The sequence below is a fragment of the Homalodisca vitripennis genome, chromosome 2 (assembly GCF_021130785.1).
Source record: "Homalodisca vitripennis isolate AUS2020 chromosome 2, UT_GWSS_2.1, whole genome shotgun sequence".
NCBI lineage: Eukaryota > Metazoa > Arthropoda > Insecta > Hemiptera > Cicadellidae > Homalodisca > Homalodisca vitripennis.
Window position 1 is genome coordinate 178,901,058 of NC_060208.1, and position 19,736 is coordinate 178,920,793.

The following is a 19,736-nucleotide window of genomic DNA, read 5'->3' on the forward strand; positions in this document are numbered from 1 at the left end:
ACAGCAATGTGTGTATATAATAACATTAAACAACTAAATACAGATACAATTAATTTGTTAGCCAAATTTTTGTGAAAATTTGAATCCTAAATGGTTATAACATTCTGGTTACGTTACAGTAAATCTATGTTTAAATTAACTACTAAATTATTATTCAAACATATTTTTGATATAATTTCATTAATATTTTTGTTGAAACTAAGAATAAGTGTTTTAAAATTGTAGTTCTTATTTTTAAAGATAAAGTTAACCAAATTTTAAAATTGTCTTATAATTTAACACCTATCAATTACTTAAGGTTTTATTAACTAAAAAAAAATTGTTTTCATATAATTACTTTATTGAACCTTTGAATGAATTGAATTCATAGTTTCTTTTTTACTCGATATGTGTTGAAAGTAATCAAATACTATACTCAGATCTTGCAATCACTGCTTTATTTCAACATTACAATTTTCAATGGATGAAACTTTTAACATTCACTATTATAATTGTATAAAAATCTTAATAAAATGCTCTATATAAAATCAACGTTTTAAATTATGTTCTCTATAGTCATTCAGTGTATCAATTTTCTTTTCTCGTAGGAAGATTTAACGTGGTAAGGAAACATTTTGTAACAAAATGTCAGTATAAATGAATCTTTTGAAGAAGCTTTAACATTTGGCAAACGACTGCAGCACTGTTCAGTTGATGGTAATGCAGAACTTTGGTACTGGCACGACCAAGTGCAATCAATACCGTAACCAAGCAACCGAGATGTTGAACTGACTGACATGTGATCCGTGTCATTCTCTACAGTTTGTTGGCTTAACATTGGCAGACGATGTACGCTTTATAGATGTAGAGTTTTAGCTAACACATAGATGAAGCACTATACAGTTGATGGTAGTGCAAAACTTTGGTACTGGCACTACCAAGTGCAATCAATACCTTAACCAAGCAACCGAGATGTTGAACTGACTGACATGTGATCCATGTCATTCTCTATAGTGTTTTGTCCTAACATTGGTAGACGATGTATTATTTATTAATATACACGGCACTGCACCATTTTACAAAAAACAATACATAGTGCAGCCATTTGTGACAACGTCAATCATAGATGAATATATTGTACTATTCATCACCATATACAGTTGATAACGTTAAATTATGCCAGCATGCAAATGTGAAAATATTAATACAAGTTGATAGCAGATCCAGTTGATAAATAACAATATACTACTCTAATATTAGTAAAAAAAATTACCAACAAGGTTTAACTACAAACATTGTGTACAAGAAGAAAACGTAAATATAAAACTTCAGCAACAACAACAATTTAAGTTAAATGATAAATAATAAACCTCTAACAACAATAATATAAATATAAAGTTACATGGTAACAAAATTACTACCAATGAAAACAGCCCAGGCATAAGTAACTATTTACTATATTGTAGGAATAGAACTAAATGTAAACATATTTTAAAATATTAACGTAATAAAGACAATCTGCACAAGGCAGATGCCATGCAATAACAAGAACAACAAAGATTACTATAACCTAGATTACATCTAGATTATATGTATGCATTACAGATACACAATTTTAGCTAACACATGGATTCACAGCCCATTTTCATAAAATTTGTTTCTAAATCGAGTTTGTAAAGTATCGTAACAGTTTCCAAGTTTTTATTATATCGTTGATTTGTATTAAACCACATTATATTCATAGCAAAATTAGTACATATAATTTAAAATTCTGTATGTGTTATTCTTGTAGAATTATTGGCACAAAATCTTAGAAAATTATATTTAAAGTAAATATGTGGAATTTTTACAGTTAGAAAACTGAATTTATGACAGAAAACCATGTAGGTTCAACATAATCATTACAAAATGAAATAAAAGAATCAATAATTGATTAATGTAAATTATTCAAATCTGGTAAGAATGTTTTAGAATGATTTATGAATAAATGCTAACAGTTCAAATCTGTTAATAGTATCTAAATAAAGTATATAGTTAAAGAAGATTTTATTTTACCAGCCTGAGTTAAGGTTATGGATCTTTCTTTATGCAGAGTTAAGAGCTGGCTGTAGTGAAACAATCTTAAGTTTCCCCATAAAAACAATGCTAAACATAATGCAGTTTTACTCTCTTATTTTGTATCACATTTTATGGGAAATGTTTAATTTTAAAGATATAATTATTACGCATCCAAACTTTTCTAATACTTAACTGATAAAGTACAGAAAAGTTTGAGATTTTTTTTTTCTGAAAAACTAGTAAAGATATTGAAGAAAGGAAAAAGTATTTTGATGCATATCAATTATATCCTTAAAATTTGACATCTCCCATAATTTCACACCTTAAAATAAGGTTGTAAAAGTGCATGAGGTTTAAAATTGTTCTTACAGCGTTAAAACCAAGAAAGCCACCACTACAGCCGACTCTTAACAACTTAAGCTGACTTCTGCAACACTACCTAACTAAGAGAGGATCGCTAGCGGTCACCCAGACCAATCCATGGAGTAGCCACACTCATTGTGTTGACTCTCTGTACCAATTAGACAAGTCTCTGCAAAAAATGGGTCAGTTGTGTAAAAACTATAACCCCAAAAAAATGTTATACATTTAAGTATGCAGTTTGTTTTAAGTAATATTTTACACTATTTTATAATGCAGTTTGTTTAAAAAAAACAATTTTCTAATGTTAAATAAATATATGATTCAATACAGATTGTACAATTCGTTATCTATTTATAATGATAACAAAAAATGCTCACACTGCCAAGACTCCAAACCAAATTTCTTATTTAACATGAAAAAGTATGAATCTTCTTACTACTGAGCCCTTGCACTTATAAATTTATATTTTAATTTTTTTCCATATATGTGACTGGACGAAAGTGATCAGGAATTATCAAGCCATTAATACATTGAAAAATTACCTTCTAATAAACACATAAAGAACTGTCATGAATTACATTAATTTTTAAATAAATAATATATAAAATTATGTCTTTTAAATACAATATTACAGTGATTGTGACTAATACATACTTTCTCTTCATATAACACACTTAATCTGTTCTATTTTGGTACAGCTCTTATTTCGATGGCACTCAGCATTACTCACCTCTTCAGTTGAATCACAAGACTGAATGGTACAGTTGGTTTTAGAGGCATAAATCAGTAAGGTTGGCTATAAACAAACCAGTAAGCGTAGTCGTTAACATCAGTCAGTAGGTCAAAGACAGCTTTACAGTCTCGGAATTTATGTGGTCGCTTGGGATCTTAATTTATACGCTTAACGATATACTTAAATATCAGTAAATATAACTAAATGAAATGTTTATGTTCTTTTAGATATAGTGTCACCTAATGTGTAAAGAAGGATTAGTTTTCTTGGCAAGAGTTAATTGGCTTGGTAAAGTAAATAATAACAGGTGAGGAATTCGTTAGAGTAACTCGACTTTCCATTTTCAAATGAGTTAACACATCATATTAACACAGTCATGTTCTAAAATATGACTCCAATTATCAGCAAGATCATAGATTAATATCATATGTTGAACTCCCTAATATCTCTTTGATTATTAGTTCAATGCATCGTGAAATGATATTGATTACATCCAGAACATTATCCATCAGACATTATTTGACAAGACACGAATACTGAAATTTTGTCTTTAAAATTAATGAAAAAAACCTTTATTTAGAATGTATAGAATTAAACATAATCTCGTTATCTACTTTTAGAGGGCCCAAGTTATAGAATTAGATTAATTTAATTACTTGCACCACATGATCAGGATTCAATCAAATATATAATTGAAAAAAAGAAATGAAAATAAAAATTATTATGTAATAAGCTAAAATAATATTAACTACAGTAATAATATTGATGTAGTTCTATATTTATGTTGATTTGCTTGGGATTGCACCGTGAAAAATTATTGGAAAACAGGAAATTTTTTCTACACAATAATTTAAATTCATTCACCCTTCTTGATCTATAAAAAAACTCTTTTTTAAGCAATAAAACTTGTTTATTAAGTCTAGGAGTGGCAAAGACTAGTTTTGAGCCAACAGCTGTGTTTTCAAAACACCAACATGTCTTTGGATTCTAAGCTTATGTGATTGTGAACACTTCTAGGTACCTCTAGAAATCTCAACATATCTTTATCTCAGATTGAGAATCACTGAGATAGAAGCAGTGATCTGGTGGTCTGGTTTGGTCTACAGCCAACCAGTAAAACAGTAAAAAAGTGACTTAGCTAATAAGGAGGGAGAGATAATATATAAATTTCCTTTTTTCAAATTTTTTGTATTCATGTTGAATGCTAGAGGTAATAGCACATTGTAATTATTTCCCCAACCTCCAAAGCCAAGTTCCAGTCATGCCACTGGTTGGAACACATTTTCAAAATCGGTGTTGTAATAGTCTAGTGAAGTTCGATGTTGGGTGTAAAGTATGCTGTGACATTTTCTTGTAAGAATTGAAAAAAAGAATAAAAACTAAATTAATCAACATTAGCTGATTCATACCAAAAGTGTTGTGCCTTTAAGAAAGAAAAATTGTTCCACACAACTGTATGCCCCATTTAAAAGTTTTATTTCATTACCATAATCAATATCTCCGTGACCAAAAATAAAAATAATGGCCTGGCTTAAAAGAATTTTGGGCACAAAACAGATTTAAATGTTTCAAATAACAAAAAATTAAGACAGCTCATAACTTACTTTTCAACCACCCTGTATATCAATTTGTTTAAAAACACATTTTACATGTTAGAGATGTAGCCTCGAAAAGTGTTTTATAATAAATAACATAATATGAATAAACTTTTAACACTTTTAAACTTTTATTTTCTTATACAATGTACATTTCGGAATCATTGATTCCATCTTCAGGTACAAAATAAGGTTAAGTTAATTGTAAAATAAAATTGACTATAACCAAGATCAACAAAAAACACAACTTCAAAATTTACAGAAAACCGACATACACAGATTTAGTTATTCCTTCCTCATCGAATCACCCATATCACCAAAAAATGGCTGCATTCAAATCAATGATCGACAGATTACACAAAATTCCAATGACAACTGAAGATTTTTATAAAGAATTAAACATTATTAAATGCATAGCCCAAAATAATGGATATAAACCAAGCATGATTGATATATTATTGAAGAACTACAAAAAGAAAGAAAATAAGAAGAAAGAAGAAAGAGATATCAAATACATTCAATCAGACTACCTTGGTAAACATTGTCACAAAATTAACAAATCATTTTATAAACAAGGATATCAATTGGCATTCAAAACATCGAACAACCTTAGACTTTTAATCAAAAACAAAAGCAATTCAACAAACCAAAATCAAAATTTAAAATTCAACAATAGTGGAGTATACAAATTAAATTGCAACAATTGTCAATCCCACTATATTGGACAAACCGGCCGATCATTCAAAATTAGATTTAATGAACACATAAAAGCATTGAAAACATCATCAAATTCAAAATATGCAGACCATTTAAATAACACCGGCCATACATACACTAACATCGAAAACAATCTTGAAATTTTACACACAAGCAAAAAAAAGTCGCTCATTATCTACTTTAGAACATTTTGAAATTTACAAAAGTGCCAAAATTAATCATAATATATTATTAAATGACAAAGACTTTCTAACAAAAAATTTATTATTCGATAGACTTTTAAACAATATACAATGATCTCACATAAAATTAAATACTGTACAACAAATTTAGCCACCAAGGTAGTAAAAAACACATGACAAATTGATTTTAATTATTTATTTTACAATTAACTTAACCTTATTTTGTACCTGAAGATGGAATCAATGATTCCGAAATGTACATCGTATAAGAAAATAAAAGATTAAAAGTGTTAAAAGTTTATTCATATTATGTTATTCACATTTTACAATTTCAATTTTCTTTACACCATGATTTACTGGAGTTTCGCTGAAGTACTTGTACAGTAGAAGCATTCACAGAATAAATTGTGTGTGAACAATGGATGTAATGAACTTTTCTCATGAGACGTTTGTACATTTAAGTGAGTGTACATTAAGATAAGATTAATGTTTGAATGGTAGCGAGTGACTCACAAATGCAGAGTCAAGTCACCTTGGAGAAAGGTTGGGAAGAAAAAACATTACAAAATATAGATCTTCCGTTCTTGATTTGATCATTTATTTAGTCTTTTATCATTCTATATTGGTAGCTGAATAAAAATGTCTATATTGTGTAAGAGGCAAAATTATTCATTCAATCAATTTGGACAGAAATATACCTGATTCTTGTTCATTAAATAAGTAATAAGCTGTTAAGTATAATTAAAATGTTCTCACTCTTGTAATTGATTCTACTGATTAAAACAAAAATGAAACATTTTAACACACAGGATGTCCAGTAATCACTTATCCAAACTTCACCGGATGTAGATAGGTCAAAATATAAAAGTTGTGGTAGATAACATGTGGTCCTATCTAGCATAGTTTTCCGCCTGTTTGTGTGTATGAGATTCTTACAAATAAATTTATATTTTTAGAGCTGCTAAAATTATCTTGTTTAATTTTTAAATCATAGTCTAAAAGATTACAGATAGCCATATTTTGAGGTTTTAAAATAATTGCCGTTTAAAATTTTATAGCCAAATTTCTTAAAATCTTATTTTACAAATAAACTACAAATTTGTTTGGAATAACCCAATAAAAGGCAAATTGTGTGATACTCTCATGTAACCGAATTTGATGGGACTGAGACAATTCAATCGAATGAAATTTAATTTCATAAGGAATAACATACTGTACAAAATTGTTCTTTTTACAGTGGCAACATGCATTGAGCCTGCATATCCACATATAAAATATAAAAGTATATAAAAAACATATAAGCTTTGTTGTATATTGGATCAGAGTTTATTGTATATCTAATGAAAGTTAAAAATTAAAACAAAAAACTGTCTTTGCCTATAATTTATACTGTTAACACATAAATTTGGTTAATTGAGACTCAGATGTACATTTAAATTTTGAAGCGGGCAAGGACGTACCCAGTGAGGGAGTACAAGGTGTTCTAGATCCCCCAATTTTCAATTTTTTTTTCAATTACTTTTTTATGATTATTATTTAAATAAATAATTCATTATTACGTGTACTGCTGAGAGATCATTCTCAATATTGAAACGGGTCAAGAACGTTTAAAGGAACAAAATGTGGACTCTACTTTCTTTACTACCTGCCCACTATGGGAAAATATCAGTCATCTTGACAACCTCCAAAATTTTTTCATGGCTACGTTCTTTGAGGTGCGTAATAATTAACTGAAAACATGCATTTTACTTTTATAATACATAAGATTTTAATATCTAGACATAGATATATAAATCTGAACATTGAATATTGTCACTAATCTTTTGATATGTTTTAATGTAAGTATGCTTTCTTATTGTTCCCACAATGTATGTATAAGCTAACAAAAGAGATAGCTTGTAAGATTGATGTTTTCTCTTCCATATCTGTCCTCAAAGCAGTAGACTTTTATAACAGTGTCTTAAGAGCCAGCAGTAATGGCGGCATCTTGATTTCAGCCCCATAAGAACAATGTTCAACTTCAAACTCTTTCATGCCCTTAATAAGCCTCTTCATTCTATCAATAAGCATCCAAATGCTTTTTAGTTTTACCAGTATTTTTATTGATTGTTTCAAAAGAAATATCATTTAGTACTTCATTGTTTAAATATTAAAAAAAGTGCACACTTTACAAGAAACAGGATAACGCATTTGGATGCGTGTTAATAATATCTTTAAAATAGACATCTCCCATAATTCTGTGGCCAAACATAAGGACATGACAGAGTTTAAAATTTAAATTTGTTCTTACGGTGTAAAATTCAAGGTTGTTTTCAGTACAGCCAGCTCTAAGGTGACTTAATCTGATCATGCTATAGCCTCTGCACTGGGAGTATAAGCTTTAAATAAATCTCGTACTTTTTTCTGTAAATTGTAGTAATTTTACAGAATTGGTCATGTGCTTTAATTATAAATGAGCAATAAACTATAACTTAAATTAGACGATTGTTACCAAGAGTTTCAAGTGCATGATTGAACTGGAGTTCAAACCTGGGACACAAATTGACCATTGACCATAGTGCTCTAAGTCATGGTATTTCTCTTTTTTATGCAGAATTTTGTTTTGTTAATTTTTATAAAATACAGAAACTCTACATGTTTAAGCCATCAATATTAAATCTATAGGCTAACTAAGACTAAGGCCTATAAAAACATATAAAACTAATTTTGAAACCCCATGACACACTACAATTCGGACATATAATGTATCCGTAGCATCCACCACTTCCATCTCATGCTTGAAGTAATGGAGGTGCTGTTACTATCTACATGTATATAATCCATCTAGTGTGAATCGGGCTGCATCATCGAGAAGGTCATTATACCTTAGCATTAGCTGTTAAAGTGGAATACTGTCAACCATGATGTCAATAATCAGAAAAGTGTTATTTTTTTCTCAGCACATTTGTTGTGTACTTGATTGTTATTGTATTAGTGAAGTTAATGTTACACTATATTATACTGTAATAATGAATCTTTACATGTAAACTAAATATTAGTATTTGAAATTCCTTTACAGAATTTTAAGCAAACTTCATCCAAAGTTTGTATAATTATTTATTATGAATACGCTGTTACATGTAATTTTTGTGAAAATGTTAAAAGGCTATAGTAGTTCATAATCAATTACATGAATTTTATGATGGGAACATTATGTGTAAAACTGTTTTCGTGAAGTTGCCATAATGGATGTTCAAGGGAATGGTCTGCCAATTGTATAATGACTGTTGAAAAGAGTTTTGGAGGAAAGGTATCAAACTTTTTCCGGTAGATATTGTGGATAGTTTCGTTCAAAATCCTATCGTAACAAGTGTCACAGTAAGTTTTGCCGCTTTATACAGCAATTCATTTGGTCGTTATACAGAGATTTGGTCGTTATACAGCAATTATACAGAGATTTGGTCGTTCATAAGTTTGTGAATTTCTATAAATCTCTGTGGTAATATTAAAAGTGAGGGATAGGAATCAACAGCTGAATTAATTTTGATCTAAAAACCCAGTCAACTTTTGCATTATGTTCTTAGTTTTGTTTAGATAATTTTTTTGTACTGGAATAGGTTCCATTATGTGACTTCTGTAATGTTAGATGTTATTAACATTTTTAAGCAGTAATACAGGTAAATATAAAAAAATATTAGTACGAACAAAAAGAAAACTGTTTTATCATTTTTATTTGCTATCAGTAATAAAATTTCACAAGAATCATATAAAGGGTTCAATCCTGATTTTTTTCGTTAGATGGCAGTTTTAAAGGCTTATTTCTTGTGGAAGTAATACACAGAGGATACTTCAGTGAAGGAAGAGCTCTTTTTTGTGGTGTTTATTATTGTAGTAGTATTCTTTAAAGTAGTATGCTTCTCCACCAAGCTCTGCTTTATAGATTTCTCCCTCTTGGACCTACGAGTAAAAATGGCATTTTTTCTGAAATTGAGGATTCCAGTGTCGAAAGTAGGGGATCCTTAAAGCTCTCTCCAGGTGTTGAAATTAACCACTAACTTTGCCCTCGCTCATTTCCCCAAATTGGGTTTACTTATTATTTGAACAAAACATGATTATTATCAAATTATTCTAATGATAATAGTTTTGTATTAAAAAAAAGAAATTTTAAATTATGGGTGCCTTGGTCAATTATACATTAGTTACAAAAATATGAAAAAGAACCAACATAGTTAAATTGTGGGTATGTACTAATTAATAATGAAAAGCAAGAATAAACATACTGTACCTATTGAACTATTTATAAATTATAAACAGAAAATAACAAATGTAATGAATGAACGTGTTAGTTTATTTCCATCAACAATTTACAATACGTACAGAAACAGAAAAAATACATTATAATTACTATTATACTAAGGAACAAATAAAAATAGCTAAACACGTTTCCTATGATAAATTATTTTCTTATCTGCCTGAGTGAAGGGGTGCTCTAAGGAAATGGGTCTACATAGGCATAGTGGCCAGTGTGAAGGCCCAAGTTACTCAAGATAAAAACAATTAATGCAAGAATTATTCTAAAGAGGATGGTATTTAACTATTATTGTTTGTTATTATTATTTGATCTAATCGATCAAAGCAACAACCCTAAAATATACGCAGCCAACATTGATGTAATGGATGGATGGGGAAAAAGGCAAAGGTCATCATATCCATTCATAGATGGTCACTATCAGTGATTTGGCCTCTGATACAGTTAAGTTAAAAATTACATTATTTATGCTCCTTTTTAAAATAAGAATTGAAGGTGCTGAATAAATAATAGTAGTGTGTAAATTTCAAGAAATATTTTGAATTTGTGAAATGCAGTAGCAATTAGTAGTTGAGATCGATTTATTAACTCTGACAGATTGAATTCCTTTGCTATTGTGAGTGGGTATTATGTGAATGAAAAACTAGAGAAAGGGAGCATTGAAATTTTTGTAAATAAAAAGAAGGAGATTCTTGATATAAAGTTGTCTTATTGTAAATATTTGATTTTCTCTGTATAGTGCCAGTTGGGAATTGCCAGAGCTTTTTAAATACGATTTTTAATATAGTTTATTAACAATATTGAATGGTTTGAGTAATGTTTTGTATGTACTACCCCAGCGATTATTCCAAAAGAGAGCAGTGATTAGATATATGCGAGTATACCAAACCGATCTGTCGCCTGCTTAGAACATCACTCAGCTGACGAAATTCAAATATATATTTATGGAGGTTCTCTTTTAATAATTCTATCTGCTCTGTCCATTTTAATCAACGGTCAAATATTGCACCTAGGTATTTGTAATTACTATCATTTCCTATAATTCGGCCCAAGATTGTGATATGTTATGATGTTCCTCTTAAAAGCTGATGGGACTATAGTGTGAGAAAAAAATCTTCAATAAAGTAGAATTCACTTGCCAAATCATTATGGGAGGAGGTGGATAGTGATGATACTTAGAGTGCTCTGAAAATATAATAATAGCTATAGTGAGTAAGTTAAAGATCAATTTAAGTACTTAATATTAATAAAAAAAATAAAGTGAACCATCAATAATATTTCTCAAAATATGTAAGATTTAATAACAACAGTTTTCAGAACAACTTTGTATATAACGTTATAAACTCTTGTTTTATTTTAAGTTTCAGGCATATTTAGTGAGATTTTACTTCCTTTAAATCATAAAAATTAGTGTTTTACTCTTTCATTTATATATTACAAAATGTATAATACTGTGTTTTGAGGATTGAAATCTATCCTCTTTGTTAATTCATCAAAATTATATCTACATATTGCAACATATAACAATAACATATGTCCAAAATTTTATTACTCTTACAATATTGGTTTTAATGTAGTGTTTTGTGATTTCCTTTTATTCATCATTTTTAACATTTAATAGCTTTGACCATAAATGAGCTATAAATGTAAAGAATTTATACAAAAAATAAGAAATTAAAACCTTCTCTTTAAACATTTTGTGTTACAGACACGTGTTTTAGCATTAATTCATCTTCAGCGTGGATTTGAATAACCTCTAAAACAAATAAATAATAATTATTTATATGGTATACCTATTTACCACCAGTCGATAAACAAGTTCTTCTCATGCTCTTTAACACCGTTTCTGCAGTAACTCTTGCAACACTTGCTTCAATCTTGTTTCTCAAGTTCGTAATGAAAGGACATTCACATTATCCTTTATGAAGCCTCAAAAGTAGATATCATTTTATGTCAGACCAGTGAACATGGAGGCCGTGTGAAACAAGTCATGTCACCTGGCCCCTGGCAGACAATCCAGCAGTCGGGTACAACATCGTTTAACCAATGATGTACTTAGTTACTGTAGTGAGTCGGCACACCATCATGCTGCCAAATGAAGTTCTTTCTTCACCTTCTTCCAATTGAGGAGAGAGTCATAGTTGTTGCACATCAACATGAGAATCACCAGTTACAGTTGCTTCACTAAAAATGATGGGCCATGAAATTTCCACTGAGATATGACACAAAAACATCCAATTTTTGGAGAGTCCACTTTGTGATTTTTTGCTACAGATGCGCACATTATGAGTGTTTAGATTTCCATTTAGATGAAAATGTTTAGATTCATCACTGATGACTCGATCCAGGAAATCGGTTATCATTATACAATATAATGTTTTTGAAGTGTACATAAATTGTTGTCTGTAAGCTGTAGAGCTTGTAACAACTGTATATGACAAGCATTTGATTGAAAGCACCCTTTGTAACTGTCCTCGCAGATGTCATTGGAATTGCCAATGTATACAAACTGGACTTCTGAGCAGATTTTTTGGAATTGTGTGAAAGGTATTTTTCCAGTTCAATTTAGGAAATGTCATTTAAGTAGTTTATATAGAAACTTAAATACTGATATTGCATTAAAAATTGTAAAACAAAAATTATATTTGATAAAAAAATTTATATCATATAATTCATTTATATAATTGTTTAATTTGTAGCCATTTTATTTTATTTTTATGAAATATTATGATAAAGTTCTAACATTTAAATAAAACTAATTTAGGTTTATATAGTTTTTCCCCTAAAGTTAAAAACAATACATGTAGCATTTTGGAGTTGGGAAACATCCTAATACAGTGTTCAAGTTTCAAAAAATTAATTTCTGATTATTAAGCTTAGTCAGCTTTCAGGCCAAATTTTTCTGCAGATGTGCTGATAAAATGTCTACGCTAAATACAATACTTTTAATTCTATTTAAAAGTATTTTCTATCTGAGTTCAATATAGTTGTTGTTGGGTCAGGCATATTTGCTGTATTCGGGTATAAACAAAATTTTATAAGATTAAAAATGTTTCCAATATCCCCCATGTTGTCTGTGTCTCTGTCAGTGTGACGCTACCTGACAATTTTGCTTGTTACAGACTGGTCAAGGGCTGGGTATCATGATCATAGAGGGCAAACATGCTGAGGTCGGTCAAGGTATCTTCATTTCTGACATCCAAGAAGGCAGTGCTGCTGAACAGGTGAGTGTTTAACAGTAAGCGCAAGTTCTTCGATTGCAATTCAATGTCAAATTTGTGTTTTCACTCTCAGTTAATGTAAATTGTTTTCAAGTAGGAACCAAGTACTGGATCCTGTACCAAAAAAGTGATTTCAGTATTCACTTTTTTTAATTAATGAGATTGATAAACCAATGTATCCAGTAAAATTTAATTAAATGTATTGTGCTTTGTTTTTGTTAATATAAAGCATTTAAAATGACCCAAACTATTGCATCTCATAAACAATAAGTAAATAATATATATTAATAAAGAAACGTTAAAATGTATGTCATATACTCTTTCCCTTTATGTAGTTAATAAACGTACTGTAGTTAGCAGATTCCACAGAATCAGAGACTTTTGGATAATCTCGTTTAAATTGGGCATTGTCCAGGACTTCATTGATTCAAATGCATTGTTGTACTAAATGAAATTGAATATTTTTTAGTTCTTTTCCTGTCGAGTTAAGTTTATAGATATTTTGCTTTCTCCCATGAATAAATCTGAATCCTTTATTAAATATGGCTATTCTGGCTCAAGGACAGTTCCAGTACTGATTTTTAATGGGGAGGGGTGGGGAACTCTGGTTTTAATTCACCATTATCTTATCACAAGTAATTTTTGCATTTATGTATAAAAAAGTTTAGAAAAGATTTTTACTGATACTAAAAATTAAGTTTAACTTTTATGGTTACAGTACAAGAGTAAATAAGTTTTTTTTCATAGAAACATGTTTTTTTCAAATTCTTGGAGGGGACCATGATCCTAATAGCTCCTCCCCTGGATTCATCACTGTTCTGACCTTTTGGAAATAAAATAACAAAACAGTTGGGTGTGGGTGGCTAGTCAAAGTCTTAATGAATTGAATTGCCTCTGTATAAATTTGTTATCAAGCATAATATATTTATAGGTCCAAACTAAATTGGATTTTTATTGTAAAAAACTGGACAAATGTGTAATGTTTTTATACAAAAAACATTATACAATTAATATGTCTAAAACACTAATTCAAGATAGTAATGAATGTAAGAATGAAATTTTTCAAATTGCACCAAATTCTAAGAAGAAAACTGGATGTACTGAAGTAGAGTTAACAAACGTCGGTTAATGGCTCGTAAACCAGCTGTCAAAATTTTGGCTTCTAAGTAGTTGCTAATGATATACCTGTTATTGCTTTCAACTATCCATGAATGTCCGTTTATTACTTATTTATAATTATAAAATAAGTGGTTATAATTTTTTTTTTAACTAATTTTTTTAATAGTTTGTTGACAGATATTCAGTGTACAATAAGCAACAACTGCTAACTCAATTTCATCAAAAAGTGGATATTCCTGCTTTTGGTTCTACACATCTCATAATACTATACCGTTTATATACTATAGATCACTTATTCAGTCCGCAACTGTACTTAATAAAAGCAAAACATAACTGAACATGTATGCATGTTTTCAATGGTATTTTTTGTTTTGTCCTTAACCCTTTGTGTACTGGACTAAAATTTTTGTTTGTGTCTGAGGAATACCAGCAACTTACCTTGGGGATAACTGAACAATATCAAACTCTTTTAGGGTAATGTGCGCTATTTTACATTTTTGTCTGACATCCCTTATTCTTTGGTAAAAATTAATGATTCTTTTATATAAATAAATTTTGTAACAGTTAATGTAGCATATTTTTACAAAAAAAAGTTAAAATTAAACGTAATAATAAATAAACAATGTTTTATATAATACAATACAAATAAATAAACAACTACCAACAATTTAAAAAAGTTTCCTTCTTTGGATAGGAAGAACGTTCTTTTCAAAAATTCCAAATTCAAAATATTTTATTTCACTAAACAACACAGATAAAACAGTACATAATCAGAAATTATGAATAGTATAACAGGACGTTAGTATTTCTTGGCATTGCTTCACACGTCTTAATATCCAGATGTTAGTAGTGCCCAAGTGGTTAAAGTTGCTTTGTCCAAACATATTAATGTTTAACAGTGGCAATTTACTTAACATGCTCAAAATCAACATACCTTAGTATAAGCTACTTATTTTACTTGTTTTGTTTTGATAAATAAAATAAAATAAATTACAATTTCTGCCATAAGCATGTGATGTAACTTTTGTAAACTTGTTTGTCTTAGGCTGGACTCATTGTTGGAGACATGATCTTAGCTGTCAATAAGGACACTCTGCTTGGTTCTAACTATGATGCTGTAAGTATATTTTCTTCAAGCAGACTTTTCCACTGATTTGTATTACGATGTAACTATTTTGGTTGAAAACTCAGGTATTTATAGTAAATGTGTCATATAGATGAAGCAGAACATCTTGTGTTGTTACATCTCAGCATTAAAAATTGCTAAGAGAACGTCATGAATTATAAAGTCCAACTGTGTTTAATGCCTCAAAATTACATGCAGTAGCTGTAATGAAGTAAAAATTAGGAATATTTCAAAGAGAAAGTAAGAGTGAAATCATCTCTTGTAGTTAAGTTAAACAATTCAGATTGTATTATAAGAATTCTTTAATTCTTCAAGGCCTAGATATTGCAGATTTCCAACATAGCAGAATTTGTCAAAATTAACAGTTTAGATAATCGTGTGGTAAATACCGATATTTTACCTATTTGCCATAAATTGTCTTAAAACACTTAACAATGGAAGTCAGACAATTTGATAAGCTCGATAGATCTGTTGTCTGCTCTGTTGTACCAATCTATACCTTTGATTGTCAGGCTGCAGCATTACTGAAGAAGACCGAAGGTGTTGTGTCGCTCGTGGTGTGCAACCCCAACAAGGCAAAAGCCGAGGAGAAAGCAGCGGACGGTGCCCCTGCACGATCTCCCACGCCACAACCTCCCAAAGAGCCGGAGAAGCCAAGTCAGTACCACAACATCCTGTGTGCTCTCAGCATGGACACAATCATTACAGTTCTTGCTATGACTTCCGCAGTATACAGTAGTTTTATTGAAACTAATTTTTAAACTCTCGTCAAGAAAAGATGATTTGGTGGCACCTTATATTATTTGTAGGGAGACTGAAATTGAATTTTGTTTCTGGAAAGTAACTATTTCCATACCACAATCAAAGTGCATCTTGGAAATATACTACACCAGCTGTAGTCTTACCTAGACTACAAAAATAATTTTGTGAAAGCTCAATTGGTGTTACTATATTAATTTGTGCTTTGTTGAAATTGTAATACAAAATCCTACAGAATGTAACCTGTTAATCCAGGACATAAGAATTTAGGCATAGTTAAGAACGTGGTTTAAAATGTACAAAGATGGACATAGTAATTTAAACATGAGGTGGAGAAAGGAAGTCTTCATACACTCATAAAGTAATACAAAGATACTTAATATTATTATAAAATGTATTAATATTAACATTTTAAGTCTGAAAAGTTGTACTCAAAGTGGGATTTTTAAATTGGATTTTTAAAATTTCACTGAATTCTATTGATAATCTCAACTATTTATTACAAACAAAAATATATTGTTAATAACTAATATTAATTCATTAATAATTACTAATAATTCTATACTTATTTTATAATTATAATTTGCTTCTTGTGAATATTTTTGCTGCTAATTTTGAATGCTGTGATGCACATTCTAATCCAGTGTTCAGGAAGAAATAATGTGTAAAGAATCTATTGACAGGAAAATATAAAAAACACCATAAATTGAAAAATTTAAGTATGGACATGTAAAAAATAAGATTAGAACATAGGAATTATAAAAACACCCATTTACTATAGTTTGAAAATGAAATGTAAGTGATTTTGTTCCATTTTCGAACAATTTAATTCGTACAACTTTCCTTTTAGGTTTTTATTGGAATGGATTATTTCCAATCATGCACTCTTTTTTACACTAGAAACATTGTATAACCTCTAAAAGATAGTTAAAAAAAACTGCAAAAAATGTTAAATTAAAATCTAAATAATTTTTTATCTGATTTTTTTATGAGCGTCACTATATTTGAATCTCAACTATTTCAATGAAGCACAAATTGTGTTTGGAACTCTCAGTATGATTACAATAAATGTAAAATTTTATAAATAAATGTAGAAGTAGCTTATGTCATGTTAGTGTTCACCTAGAAAGCTTACAAGTTGTATACCTAGAGTACAGATGATGCCAAAAATGAAGGTCACTAATATTATTTATGGAAATTACATTCACTCTCTCTCCTGTTGAGATGGTAAATATTTTTAAAATTAAGTAATACTTAATAACACATAATAATAGATCAAATCTATATTAACCCAATTCCCTGCTGGTCTTTTATTAAGTAGGTTCATTACTATCAGTGAAATTTTAAAGACATTACTGATTTCCAAAACTCTTGAATAATACAATTTCAATTCACTTTATTTTCTTTGTTACTTTTTCAGTAAAAATTCAATTTGTTATCTATATTCTTAGGAGTTATTTAGCGCTTTTTTCTTTTTTTATTGAAATATTAATATCAATCATAGTTTTCAGCCTTAAATAAATTGTATATGCATTTTGTTGTTTCAAAGAGAAATATATCGCAAAGATAGCATAAAATATTTAAAATTAATGAATTTTGTATAAAGTTATTTGGAGTATTTTAATTTATAGTATTTCTGCAATATATTTAGATTTATTGCAGGTAGTTTTCATTTCATCCATCAACTGCTCAAGTATCATGCTTTAGCTTTCTTTAAGTTTTTGCAATTTCTCATTTTAAATCTCTCTTGTGTTTTTTTATTGCAATGGTTGCTTTTCTGGGATCTTCTCTACAATCATCTTGCATGACTTTGTGAGTATGCTTTCTTTTATTGGGTTTTTATTTTTGTTTATGGTTATGGCTGGTGCTCTGCATTTCTTGAGTTCATGAAACTAACTTCTACACTGTTATTCGCACCGTTAGGGATAACGTGTGGCCAACATAAACTGAACACCTTGAATATTTGGAATAGAGTCTCATGTTGTTGTGGAAACAATACGTAAAAAAAATAAACACCCTGAATATTTAGAATAGAGATTCATGTTATTCTGGAAACAATACGTAAGAAAATAAAGGAATGACAGTTAAAGCACACATCAGTAGAGAAACTATTAACCTTGTTACGAATATTTTTTATTCTCGGAAAATATAATTAAACTTATACTTAATACTTAAAATTTATGTTGTTTTGCTTACAGTCTACATACAATAATTTCAGATGTGATAGATTTTGTATCATGAATGTTTTAATATTGTATATGGCTAATCTATTCATGCAATATCTCCATATATTGTTTTCCTTGATTCTTGTATGAAATAATTGCCGCCAGATATTCTATACACACATGCTAAATTTTAAAACTCTATATCAGATGATTCCCAAAGATTACGACTAAGAGACAGACACATTGGTTATATGATTTAATGGCTTTTCTGATTTTACCAATATATAGTAGCAGGTTCTTATTAGGTTTTCATTCAAGAATACGTTTTAGTGTCTTGTATCAAAATAAACCCTTTGCAAATGTATAAAGTAAAACGCCACAGATAAAAATTTTCATGTAATAAGCAGAAAGCATTCAAGTAAAACTTTCCACCAAGCTTGTTATAATACTCATCAGCTTAAGAAATAAAATCCATTGATAGCATACCAACGAATTTGCGGATGTTGTGTACAGTTTTGTGTGTCAGGTCACTGTATTATCAGTCTCATCCAGAGATTGACACAGTCGACCACAGTACTGATATGTTTTGTGTTGATACATGCATATATTATATATAGTTTTAATATCTATTATGTAACAATCAAGGTGTGTTGTCAAGTCCTACCATTAACATTATTCAGAATTAGCGCAAGTTCTTCAACATCTACCATCAACACAATTTACTGTATTATGTTAAAGCTAGCACTAGACAGACATTTAATTTTGTGTAGCTGTTGTATACAGTCAGTCTTGTCTCAAGATTCTTATCTGGAATCTTTTTCCTTACATCAATTTATGGTCTTTGAATTTTGTTGAAGTTTTCAATGCCTGTTGTACATAGTATCAAAATGAGTTATTTAATTTCAGGACTGACTGGGAAATCCGTGGTTCACGCAATTTCGCCTTCTACATCGGGCAAACTGGCAGAAGAGCCGCCTGCGGATCCTGCGACGGCCCCCGTCAACCCCGGCCGCGAGTCCACCATCGAGATCAACAAGGACAAGATGGGGCTGGGGCTGAGTATTGTCGGTGGCTCTGACACACTGCTGGTCAGTGACAGATGTTAGCTCAGTTAGACGACGATATGGAACTAGTTCATTGTCACATCAATTTTTTGTTAATGCAGGACTGATAAGTTTGTACCCATTTTGATTAAACACATTCAATTATATTTTGGCACCAGAATCAATCATTATACATCATCATGATATTGTTGTTTTATCCAATCATTGGAAACATTTCTATGTTAATGTATTTCATTTGTAGAATCAGATATGAATTACAATGTCCAGACTTTCTGGTTATTCCTAATTTGGTCTTTTCTTTGTTTTATTTTACAGTAGATATATAATAAAAACTAAAAATATTAAATTTCTGACTCACACTGACAAC

The 19,736-nt window shown here is 29.7% G+C and overlaps 1 protein-coding gene across 5 annotated transcripts in view; it reads left to right on the plus strand.

The window, feature by feature from the left end:
• The window catches only part of LOC124355100 (multiple PDZ domain protein-like), a 250,063-nt gene that overhangs the window by 206,229 nt on the left and 24,098 nt on the right, over positions 1 to 19,736 (plus strand). For 4 of the 5 annotated variants that reach the window (XM_046806048.1, XM_046806045.1, XM_046806046.1 and 1 more), the window contains 4 exons: positions 13,038 to 13,139; positions 15,301 to 15,372; positions 15,894 to 16,038; positions 19,212 to 19,393. In XM_046806048.1, coding sequence (XP_046662004.1) covers positions 13,038 to 13,139; positions 15,301 to 15,372; positions 15,894 to 16,038; positions 19,212 to 19,393 — 501 coding nt within the window. The remainder of the gene's footprint in view (positions 1 to 13,037; positions 13,140 to 15,300; positions 15,373 to 15,893; positions 16,039 to 19,211; positions 19,394 to 19,736) is intronic. The other variant, XM_046806047.1, reaches the window with a different exon arrangement.